This window comes from Stegostoma tigrinum, chromosome 7, assembly GCF_030684315.1.
Source record: "Stegostoma tigrinum isolate sSteTig4 chromosome 7, sSteTig4.hap1, whole genome shotgun sequence".
Taxonomy (NCBI): Eukaryota; Metazoa; Chordata; class Chondrichthyes; order Orectolobiformes; family Stegostomatidae; genus Stegostoma; species Stegostoma tigrinum.
The window spans coordinates 45,046,519-45,058,603 of NC_081360.1; the positions used below are offsets into that span (position 1 = coordinate 45,046,519).

At 40.0% G+C, this 12,085-nt stretch overlaps 1 protein-coding gene across 2 annotated transcripts in view; it reads left to right on the top strand.

Annotated features, from left to right (window-relative positions):
• LOC125453990 (dual 3',5'-cyclic-AMP and -GMP phosphodiesterase 11A) overlaps positions 1-12,085 on the top strand; it is a 334,685-nt gene that overhangs the window by 168,520 nt on the left and 154,080 nt on the right. For both annotated transcript variants that reach the window (XM_059647669.1, XM_059647670.1), the window contains one exon: positions 7,367-7,456. In XM_059647669.1, the coding sequence (XP_059503652.1) occupies positions 7,367-7,456 (90 nt within the window). The remainder of the gene's footprint in view (positions 1-7,366; positions 7,457-12,085) is intronic.

The following is a 12,085-nucleotide window of genomic DNA, read 5'->3' on the forward strand; positions in this document are numbered from 1 at the left end:
TTTGGTGAATCATGGCAACAGCATAATGAGAGCTATAAATCTGTTTCCTTTGCTGTAGCAATGCATGCATGTAAATACACCTTTCAACTAGACTCAAATTTTAATTATAGATTTCCAGGTTTACTCTACAAGTAGTGCAAGTCTGAAGCACTTACATTATAATTGTATAAGCAGTTGTTACTTGAGAATCATTCAGTTACTATTGCCTGTGTAATATTCAGCCAGTGCAGAAAAATCTGGTACAGGGATTCCATTCAAAATTGTTTTATCGTGTTTCAAATACTATTTTTTTAAACAAGTCAGCACGGATCTGTGCAGTGCAAAATAATTTCTTTTCACAAGGGGCAGTTACATGAATTACTTTCATCCACAGTTGAGAGTTGATTGTTGGAATTCTTGACATATGGGGGACTATATTGGATAGTCCTCAAGAGCAGACATAGGGTTCATGATGCACAGTTCACCCACTGAAAACAGGCAGCACACCAGCTTTAATTTCTGTATGTGGCCAGCAATAACTATGCTGTTCATTGGCTGCACACATCACTGGGCAGTGGAAAATTTTAAGTTTTGAGCACCACTTAAAGCGAGAATGTAATGCTGAAAGTTATCCTGCGCTGTTTAAATGCAGCCTTAGCTGCTTAAAGTTAACCTTTACTGCTTACCGCTCGCCTGCAATGCTTAAATGTGGCCGGCACTGTTTAAAGGTAGCCTGTATTGCTTAAAGATGGCAATGGGAATAGGGTAATGAAAAGGCATTGAGGTGTTTGATTAGTCATGATCATAGTAAATCGCAGTGCAAGTTCAATGGCCTGAATGGCCACTTGTCTTCCTATGAACCTGCGTGACGCACTGTGTTTGATCTCATTCTAAGTAGAAATTGAAAGTGGAGTTTTTGAAGATTCATTCGTGGGAGAGGGGCATCACTGGTTAGGCCAGCATTCATTGCTCTTCCTCAGTTGCCTAGAGGGCAGTTAAGAGTCAACCACATTTCTATGGATTTGGAGTCACCTGTAGGTATAAACAGGTAAGAATGGCAGGCTTCCCTAAAGGACAGGAGTGAAACATTTCCTTTTGATTTGGGGCAGAGATGCCAATGCAAAGTGTAAAACATATAAAATTTAAAAGCCCATCACTCTCAGCCACTGCCAATGAACTCCTGGCTTTCCTCCAAGACTGAAATTGGCAAATTTCCATAAGGACATCTTCATTGAACTACAAATGTCTCACATATTGTTCCTCTTTAAGGCTCAGGTAGGAGAATTGTTCCTTGAACTCCCATGGCTAAGTATGCCAATGAGCTGAGAATCTCACCTTCTCTCCTTTATAGACATAGAACATAGAAAATTACAGCACAGTACAGGCCCTTCGGCCCTCGATGTTGTGCCGACCTGTCATACCAATCTCAAGCCCATCTAACCTACACTATTCCATGTACGTCCATATGCTTAACACGTTTTCCTTCATTCATTCTCCAAGTCATGAGGAATTCCAAGAGGAATGCTGACTGGTCCATTCATATCTCAGAGTAACTGATCAGTGCAGAATCCTTAATGTTAACAAAAGGTCCTTCAACACCTGTCAACCCATTTCCTTAGACTCTTGCAACTTGCAAGAATTATGGAAAGCCTCCACCTAATGCTTCTCATTATTTCAATCAATCTGCTCAGACTTGCTGTGATGCCCCACCAGGGAGGATGAGCCTTGAAACTGAATGTTCTCCTAGAGGAAGGAGATGTAACCATTGAATCACAAGATTGTGCTGTCAGTATTACAGATATTTATTGTTAGCAAATACTTTTAACCATCTTGTTAAGACACAAATCCAGGGCTGATAAGACAAGAACCTGGACTTTCCTGACCTACACATTACCATTGTGCAGCAAGAGCCCTCAATAAAAAGAACTTGGCTGATGACTTGTATCCAATGTTTGGTGAAAGATATTATATGAAGATGCCTGGTCCTTAAGTTGGTCTTAATATTTTTAATCAACCTGTTCTGGTTATGACACACCTCTAGAGCTGGGGCGGGGTGGTCTTCGGGTACAGAGGTAGTGACATTAACAAGGCATCACTCTAAGCTCACTAATAAAGTGTTCCGAGATGTTATTACCATTATACATCTCTGGAGCAGGTGGGACTTGAACATGAGACTTGAACCTGGGCCTAATGTGTAGGACATTCCCACTGCACCATAAGAGCCCCTCCCCAACATGTTAAAACTGTGCCAGCAGCCAGAAAACATCAAAGAGCAAACTAGCTTGCAAGTAGCTGATGATCCCTTTAAGTAACAACGGTGAGAGACCCTTCCTTTTGCTTTATGTATGTTCAACTCTGAGGTTATAAGAATGACTTGAGAGATGAGCTCCAAAATGGAACAGCTGCTATAAATTCCAACTTGCATTGTTGATTCTTGTCATGATCTATTCGCTCTGTATTTTTTGAATAGAAATAAACTGCATATGTTGTGATGTCTTCATCAAGTCAACAGAGAGCATAATTTGGAGTAGATTTATGCCCAATGAATGCACTTTAGTTCTGACATGGTCCCGTAGCAAATATAAAATAGGCATCTAATTTTGCCATCCCATGTTAGACCTCTTACACATACCAAAGAATAAGACTGGAATCCAATTATCTCTATGCCCACATTCAGTCACAGTCTACATATGAAGCTAAATGAGTGACAATAACCAAACGTAAGTTAAATGACTTGTGTCCATGCCAATATCAGAACTCAATCTATTCTTTAAGGTTGTCTGGTGCAGATAAGATGTTTAGTCAGACCAGCTTACGGAAAAACTTGTTTAACTTCAAAATAACATGGTGCAGAATTTTTACAATCATATCTAGGCTCTTATAGCACAGTGGTGATATCCCTGCCTCTGAGCCACTAGAGCAAGGTTCAAGTCCTACCTGGATAACAAAGTGTGGAGCTGGATGAACACAGCAAGCCAAGCAGCATCTTAGGAGCACTTCAGAGGTATGCTGTAACGTTTCTGAATAGTTTGAATAAAAGATTCTAAATACTGGCCAACTTATTGACAGAAAAAGCTAACTAATTGCAGACAAAACATCCATGAAGCTTCTTGCTTCTGTAACTGTTTGAAGGTAATTAGGTTAAAAATTCACAGTATGAATTTGACATCATTCTATGTTATTAATTATTTCTAAGATACTGCCAAATATATATCAGCTTTCTTAGAGTTTCCTCTTTAATTCCGTCCTCAATCGGTTAGTCATTCACTTTGCATCATTGCCTTTCCAATTAAAATATGATTTTCAATAAAATAAATCATAACACTTACTCATGTTACATACCATAGTGTTTAAAGGAAATGTGAAAATGCTGACTTTCTAACCACAATTAATGTAGTTTAATGCCCTTGTATTCAAGCCCTATTGAACATTCTCTATTGTTCCTTTTCTGCGCATTTCTCTTCCTTAGGTTCTTTATCCATTTCTCCCAAATATTAAAGCAAGTTTAACTTCAAACATGTGGATAGTATAAAACAATTTTTTTAAATGATAGCAACATGATGCTTTAAAGTGCCATTATTATTTAAAAGTAGTAGTGTAAAAATACATTTAATAGCACTAACATAGGGAGATCTTATAGAGAAGTTATTCATTTGCAATTGTGGGCATTGCTGGTATGGCCAGGATTTATTGTCCAGCCCTAATTGACCTTGAGAGGATGATGGTGAACTGCTTTCTTGAAATACAGAGCATATGTTGCTGATAGACGTACAATGTGGTTAACGAGGCAGTTACATGCTATTTACCAAGGACAGTGAAGGAACAGTGATTTAGTTCCAGGCATGATGGAGTGTGATTCGGAGAGGAACATGCAGCTTGTCTTTGTCCTATGCATCCTCTACCCTTGTCTTTCCAGGTGATCAAATTGACAGTTTTGGAAGATGATGTTGAAGAAACTTTGGTGAGTTACTGCAGCATCTCCTGTTGCTGGTATACACTGCTGTCAATGAGGTCTGGTGATGGAGGAAGTGAATGTTTCTTGTGGTGGACTGGATACCAGCCAAGCTTTGTGCTAGATGGGCTTGAGCTTCTCAGGTGGTATTTGAGCTCAATCATCCAGACAAAAGGAGAAGATTATTGAATCACACTCCTATTTGTACCTTGTTGATAGTGGTATGTCTTTTAGGTGTCAGAAAGTCAGACGGTTGTTGCAGAATTCCCAGCTCCTCATCTGCTCTTGTGCGCTGGTAGCCTAGATCCTTACATGTCTGATCAATGACGATCTTCAAGCTGTTGACAGTAAGGCGTTCAGTGATGGTAATGCTGATGACTGTCAAGGAGAGGTAAATATACTCTCCTTAGTTTGAAGGTGATCATTAATTGCCACTTAGTTTGGCACAAATGATATTTGTTCATTATTAGCCCAAGGATGGATATTGTCCAGGCCTTGAACATGATGTCACAATCTGCCTCAATATTTGAGGAATTGTGAATGGGGCTAAACACTGGGCAATCTTCAACAAATATTCCCACTTGCGATCTTGCGCTAAGGCACAGAAAACACATGACTAAATGATAATGAATGTCTAACAGGAACAGGATGAAAATCAAGACATTAATTCACATTGATTATGTTTGAAACTTAGTATTTTTATACTCCCTCTGTGTGCTATGTCACTATGTTGAGTAACATGGATAAGCGTTATGGTTTTTACTTATTCTGACCTTTTATGATAAAACAGCTGAAGATGGATTGGCCCAGGACACTACTATGAGGAAATCCTGCAGTGATATCCTGGGGCTGAGTGATTAGCTCAATTGGCTGGGTGTCTGGTTTGCAATGCAGTGAAATGGGCCAACAGCATGGATTCAATTCGTGCAACAGCTGATGTTACTATGAAGGACACGCCTTCTCAACCTCTTCACTAGCCTGAGGTGTGGTGACCCACAGTTAAATAACCACCAATCATATCTCTCTAATGAGAGCCCTGTGGTCCAGTAAAACTAAAGTGACTTTGCATTTACCTTTTATAAACAATGGCATTCTCTCGGTCCCACATACTAAAGAATTAGCTTTATTGGCAATGTTCTAAATAGGGCCTAAGTGAATTAACAGTGAACCATCTTGAAATAGAGTAGATCAAATCAATCCTGTGTGATGTTGGCTATCCTGATCAGACGATTTCACACTTTCTATCATGCAAAATCATGAATGGATATAAGGCCAATCTTTTTGGTCTTGAGATGTGCCTGAATTAACCCTGGAGGTTTGAGGTGTTTAAAAATGTTGAGCAACAGCTGTTTGTTTCAGGTTGCTGTTATACAGTAGCAATGCGAGTGGTGTTTGCCGCTAATGCGATGCTGCTGTTAAGCCAAAAGATATTCTGCCTATCATGTAAATGAATAATGTCGAAAATGAATTTCAGTATCAGCTGTGTAGGCCATACACAGGATATCATATCAAACAGCCTATCCTTTTGGGTGTTCACAATGTTCACAATAAACCAACCAACCAACTAGTGTATGCTTGCAAAAGCTGCAATGCAGTGTTCAATATTAGATGTGTTTTTGTAATTTGACAAATAATCCTGAGTATGCAACTAATTATGCTCAAAATTATTTTACGATTATCAGTCAGGGTCAAAGTGTGGTGTGGTTGCATGCACTACAATATAGATATATTAGTACACAGGTTCCCATTCTTTGAAGCCAGAAGGCATATATACAGTAAATCCTTGGAATCCATTAAATCAGGAATCACGAATTCACCTATCAGCGCTAAACAATAACTGTCAAAAAATTCAACATTGCGGGCAAAACTCATGTATCTGCAATTTTTCACCTTTTTTAATTTACTTTTAAATGAGCTCTGCACTCACAAATTTCATCATTTGTGGGGGTTCTGAGGAAAGGAATCCCTGCAGATATATACAAAAGCCTGTAGGTGCTCTGTGCCCATTTCAACTCAACAAAACAGATGATAACTATTTTCTGGTTCATTAATTAGGACAATGCCTTGACCAAATGAAGTCAACTTGCCCGGTTTAAAATTTAAACAATGCCTGGCAGTCAACTTTCAATCATCATTAACTACGGCATTCTTCATGGCAATGCCTCTACCAATCAGATTCCACTTGCCAACCAATCTGGATTCTCCTCTCATACTGTATAAAGGTTGGTTTTTGCCCTTTAATTAGTATTTTTGTGAATTTTCCTGATGAGTGTAGGATAAAAAACTTCAGCAAAATGTAGCTTTGTGTTAGCAATGCTCAAGTCCAAACATTGTAAACAAATAAGTTTGAACTGAATGATACGAAGCAGAAAATTACCTTCAGATCTTGCGGCTTCTGCCTTAAAAAGTTTTGATTGAGGTGAAAGAAACACTTCGAATGTAATTTCAGAAATGAATACACTGTTTTGTAATAGTTTCTCTTTTGGAAGGACATTGTTTCAAACTGTATGGTTTTAATCTGTAAGTGGTTGTGTAAGCCTGCAATCATTAGCTTGTATAAGACACGAGAAAGATTAAAGATAATAGAAATTATTCTCCCTTCACAGGATGCTGAATATATGCAATGTTCACCCAGAGATGTTCACCAATTATGAGTCAGTGGGTATTTTGGAAAGAAACTGATTGATAGCTTTGAGAAATAGCAACATATTTAACAACACTGTTTAATTTTGTTTTTGGATGAAGTCATGGAAGGAAGTTACAGTCCTCCTGAGAAAGGAAGTAAAGTCTATACCAGCCTGAAGTTATATGTTGTAGTTTTTGCCTGGATTATCCCGCCCACCTCCACAGCAGTGTGCTCTGTTGGAGAGGTCATGGGAGCAGCACTTCTATTCTCTCAATTCTACAAGAACAATTTGAGGAATTGCCTGACAATAAGAATAATTTGAATTCCAATAATAATTTTTAATGTAGAGACAGTTATAAGAACACATTCTCATACCTGAGATGAAATCACACCTCCCCAAGGACCATACTCCCACCTTCTCCAATGTCAGCTCTTTCTAGTGAAAACAAAAGTAAAATGCTTTAATGGCATTTGTCCCTCAATCGAGCAGTTTGTGAGAACAAAATAAATTTTCTCTAAATGTTATCAAACTATAGCCAATTCTTTGTGTCTGTGGGACCACTTCTTCAAGTTAATTTCTATGTAATTTTCAGTTTTCCAATTAGATGTAATATTTACTATGTACAGCTGACTTTAAATCTCACAATAAGGAGTTGCCCAATGTAGTTGGAATTGTTCTTTCTATGACATGACTCCTATTATTAAATGACCAAACCTCATGGTCAAGTATTCTGTCTCATTTGCAATTGGATCTTTGATAAAAAGACAGTTGTATTAAATGGCCAACATTTTACATTTTTTTTGCCCAGGTGCTGGGGATGTACCTCCCATTTTGCGGAATTGCAATTTCAAATGCTCAGTTGTTTGCTGCTTCCAGAAAGGAGTATGATAGGAGCAGGGTAAGTAAAGAGGGTGCACTACAGGGGTTTGCATCTGACTATTCATTCCACACAATTTTCCCATAACTCGAGTGTTGCTGACTGCTTGTCCCAAATCAAAACCCACTTAATTGTTTGAGGCTCGAAATAATGGCACAAATTTTCTGGTCTCTGGATTGCTGGAGATGAGAAGCACTGGGACATATGAGTCAAAAGCCTGTGGAAATACTAATATGTAGACATATGCGGGAAATAACTTCAAAGTTTATACTTCTGAGAAGCTGATTCACTGCTGTCTAGAATGGCCCAGCTACCCTCCCCCAACCATCCGACTACCCGCCCGTTACCTGACTGCCCCCAACCTGACTCCACTACAATCAAGCTACCACAATCACCCTCCCCACCAACCACCCAATTAGCTCATGACTACGCAGCTATACCCGTGATGCAACCCAATTACCCTGATCACTCTCTGATCGCCACTCAACTACCCTCTAACCAGCTGACTAATCCCCAACTGTGTAACTACCCCTTGACCCAACGACCCCCTCAAACACCTGCTGACCCCACATATTTACCCACATTTTCTGCCTCACCCTGTTGCCCACTTCACCTACCTAGACCCACCTCTCCCATTTATCCACCTTACCATCTACCCACTCACCCACTGAATCCATCTAGCCACCCACTCACTACCCACCTCATCTAGCCATCTACCTAACTGTCCACTTATCCACCTTATCCAGCTCACCACTCCCACCTAAATAATCATTCAACTACGTGCACACGTTCACTAACCCGCAAAATATTGTGGGTCATGGCATTGTGCCCATAATTGCTGCTGACTGGTAAGAATGAGGTCATTATTTTCTTTTAGTTTTTTATCTAAGGAAGAATGTGAAATCCTTCTCTTTTCTCCTTGTCAGCCCCCAATTTCGGCCTTATAACACAAATAATTCTTGCAGTTGAGAGGAAGCAGAAACGCTAATCCCCCATACTTGAGCAACACTTAGCTTCACCTGAAAACAATATTGAGTTGGCAATGACCGTCCCTCTAGAAAGGTGCTTGCCCTTTGCAGATTGGATCCACGTAATAGGGTGGGGTCACTGAAACAGTGCCACTGTGCTGAATACTGTTGTTTTAATACAAAGGACTGCACCATCTAACACCATTCGAACCTGTCTTTGAAAATTTCACAGGATACCCACTGCTTCATTCAGAAATAGTGGAGCATAAAGATAAATTTTCAGTTTTGAAATCTACTAGCTTGGTACCATGAGGAAGATTCTAGAATCTTTTATAAAGGGAGGAATTCAAGAGAATACAGCAAGTGGGTGGCAATGAATAAAATCAAATACATTCATCAAAAAGAAATGGCTCAAAAGTTTAACAGAATTATTTAAGGATTTCACAAAATACGCAGCTGAGAATAAGATGGAAATTATCATGCATCTTGGAATTTCTGAAAACATTGAATAACATTTTTGATAGACTATTTACGGAATCATAGAATTCCTATAGTGTGGAAGCAGGACGTTCAGCCCATCGAGTCCACACTGATCCTCTAAAGAGCATCCCACTCAGACCCAACTCCCTACACTCTCCCTTTAATGCTGCAATTTTCCCCACGGTTAATCCACCAAGCCTGCACATCCCCGTACACTATGGGCATTTTAGCATGGCCAATCCAGCTAACCTGCACATCTTTGGGCTATCGGAGAAAATCAGAACACCTGCAGGAAACCCAGACAGACATGGGGAGAACATGCAAACCCCACACGATCAGTTGCCTGGGGATGGAATCAAACCGAGGTTCCCAGTACTGTGAGGCAGCAGTGCTAACCAATGAGCTACTGTGCCATCTACAAGGAAACCTGTTCAGGTCTGACAAAAAATAACAGACATCATCATATATTAATTAGAGAAGAGGAAATCAATCTAATTATGAAAATAGGACCAGTGGAACTTCTGAATGAAATCATGACATTTTTTATGGAGTTTTAATGAAAATTTGAAAAAATAGACTAAGCAGTATGGAAGACAGCTTTTCATAAGGAGTCCGAATCTTCCAATGTGAGGTGTGTTTCCTGAGATGCACAGTTGTACCTTAACTGGTTAATTAATTTACAAATTATATTGAAAATTGAGATACACTTAGGATAATATAAAGTAATGCACTATATTGAGGGTTTCAACCTGAAATAAGGAATGAGAGGAGAGAGATTTTTGTAAGCTAGATGATCAGATATTGACACTTCATTGCTTGCATGTTGTGGAAATTACAAAAGCAAGTGGAATATTGGGGGTGGAATTTCAGGTTCCACCCCTCCCCCAAACCCCCGCACCTCACCTCATCCTGCCAATTCACCACCAGGCTGGAGTCAGAGTCAAATGGGGCCTAAACTTAGCTCCATTGACCAGTTCTATTCTGGATCAGATAAGTGGTGGCAAGATTGGGACTAGCAGCAGCGATATCGGGCCTTATGCGGCAGGTAGTTGATTAGGCTAGCCAGGGCCTAATTGTGTCCAATTAAATGAAGTCAGACTCCAAATTCCTCATTAAAAAAGTCCATTTTTGTGCCTGGAAACAAATGCCTGGCTGCAGACTGGGACCCCAGTGGTTCACACAGGACTATAGATGCTCCCTCTGTCTAGGAGAGCAGCCATATGTCTCCCCATGTAGAAGAAATTCTCACTCTCTACCTGCATCCCCTGAAGGCCTGGTCAACTGCTCATTCCCCTTTTGAATAAATGATCTTAAAAAGATTGGGGACAGTGTAGACTTGTAGAGTAATGCAGCATGGAAACAGGCCCTTCGGCCCAAACTGATCCATGCTGACCAAGGTGCCCACTCAGCTAGTTCCATTTTGTCTGCCTCCATGTTGAATTGTTCTCTGTCTGATTTACCTTCTATTGCATTATGCAGTTCCTCTCAGGCTGGAAGGTCTTTGATTGGCCCTCTGGCTTCAAGTTCTCACTTGGGACCTTGAATCAAACAGAAGAAGAGCCTTCATGCCTGCATTAAACCTATGAAAGTTGTATTGAATGAGTGCCTCCATCATCCCTCCCAGAGGTGGGTTCAGGACCCTAAATTAATTCTGATTTCTGTTTTCCTGTGCTGGAAGGAAAACATAGCCCACATTATCTTTGTGTAAAAGTATAAGGCCCAGGAGCCCAATACTCAAGTTGTGTGTAATGTAAAGGGCTCATACCAATTGTGTGACTGTTGGCGAAGCTAAGAGAATGACACTGATTCTTCCTGGAACGATGGAAACTGGAAGGAACTTATCGATAATATTATTAAAGACTGGCATAGCCCACAGCTTCTGTAAATGTAAATGTCACTGCAATTTGTCTATCAGTTTAAAAGTAAAACATTACCAATCAACATTAATTGAATTGGAGAGGAATGGACAATCAAATGTGAGGAAATAACCTAGAAAAATTGGAATGCCTAAAGGATATTGTGTGATAATTTTTGCTCCTCAGTGTAACTTCTGATACACTATGTGCAATATCATGGAAGTTTAGCTCAGATCCAGAAGATATTACATTTCATAGATTGACTCCCACTGTGTCGAAACAGTGCCTTTGGCCCAACAAGTCTAAATGACCGTCAGAGCATTCCACCCTTACCAATCCCCCGCCTAATCTATACATCCCTCAACACTACCATCAAGTTAGCATAGCCAATCCACCTTACCTGGACACCTTTGGACTGTGGAGGGAAGCTGGATCACCTAGAAGAAACCCAGGCAGATACGGGGAAAATGTGCAAACTCCATGCAGGCAGTCACCTGAGGCTGGAATCAAACCCAAGTCCCTGGTGCTGTGAGGCATGAGTGCTAACCACTGAACTACAATGCTGCCCTTTCTTGGGTTTTTCTTCTAGTTATGTCTAATTTCAGTATTGGCTCTGAAGTATTGGGATTTTTAAAGTTACTATATAAAGCACTGTAAGATACTGATAGTAATGCCTGAAATATCTATTTTATTGCTAGGTCTTTTATGGCCTCTGCTTCTCCATGCAGTGTTACACTATTTCATATATTTTGAAATTTCCATTGAAACCTTGGCATCCAGCTGTCACAACAAAATAACTAATCCTGCTGGCCTCTATTCAAATGCTACACTTTCTACTGACTCACTCCATTTTGAATGTATTGGCATGCGTTTTACAGTGGTAACATTGGTAAAACCAGAGAGGCAATGGCCTAGTGGTATTATCACTAGACCTATTAATCCAGAGACCCAGGTAATGTCCTTAAGACCTAAGTGCAAATCCTGCTGAGGCAGATGGTAGAATTACAATTCAATAAGAATCCAGAGTTAAGAATTTGATGATGATCACAAAACCATTGTCTTTTTTTTTTGAAAAACCCATCTAGTTCACTAATGTCCTTTAGGGACAGAAATTGCAATCCTTTCCTGGTCTGGCTGAAATATAACGCCAGACTGTCAGCAATGTCCACTGCCCTTTGGGCAATTAGGGATGGGCAAAACATTCTGGTCTAGCCAGAAATCCTCATATCCTATGAATAATGTTTAAAAATACTGTAGCGTCCACTCTGGCATGTCCATGGCAATTGGCATCAACTTTGAGAATTTGCAAACATGCAGAATTAAGAAGAGACCCAAAGATTTCTGTC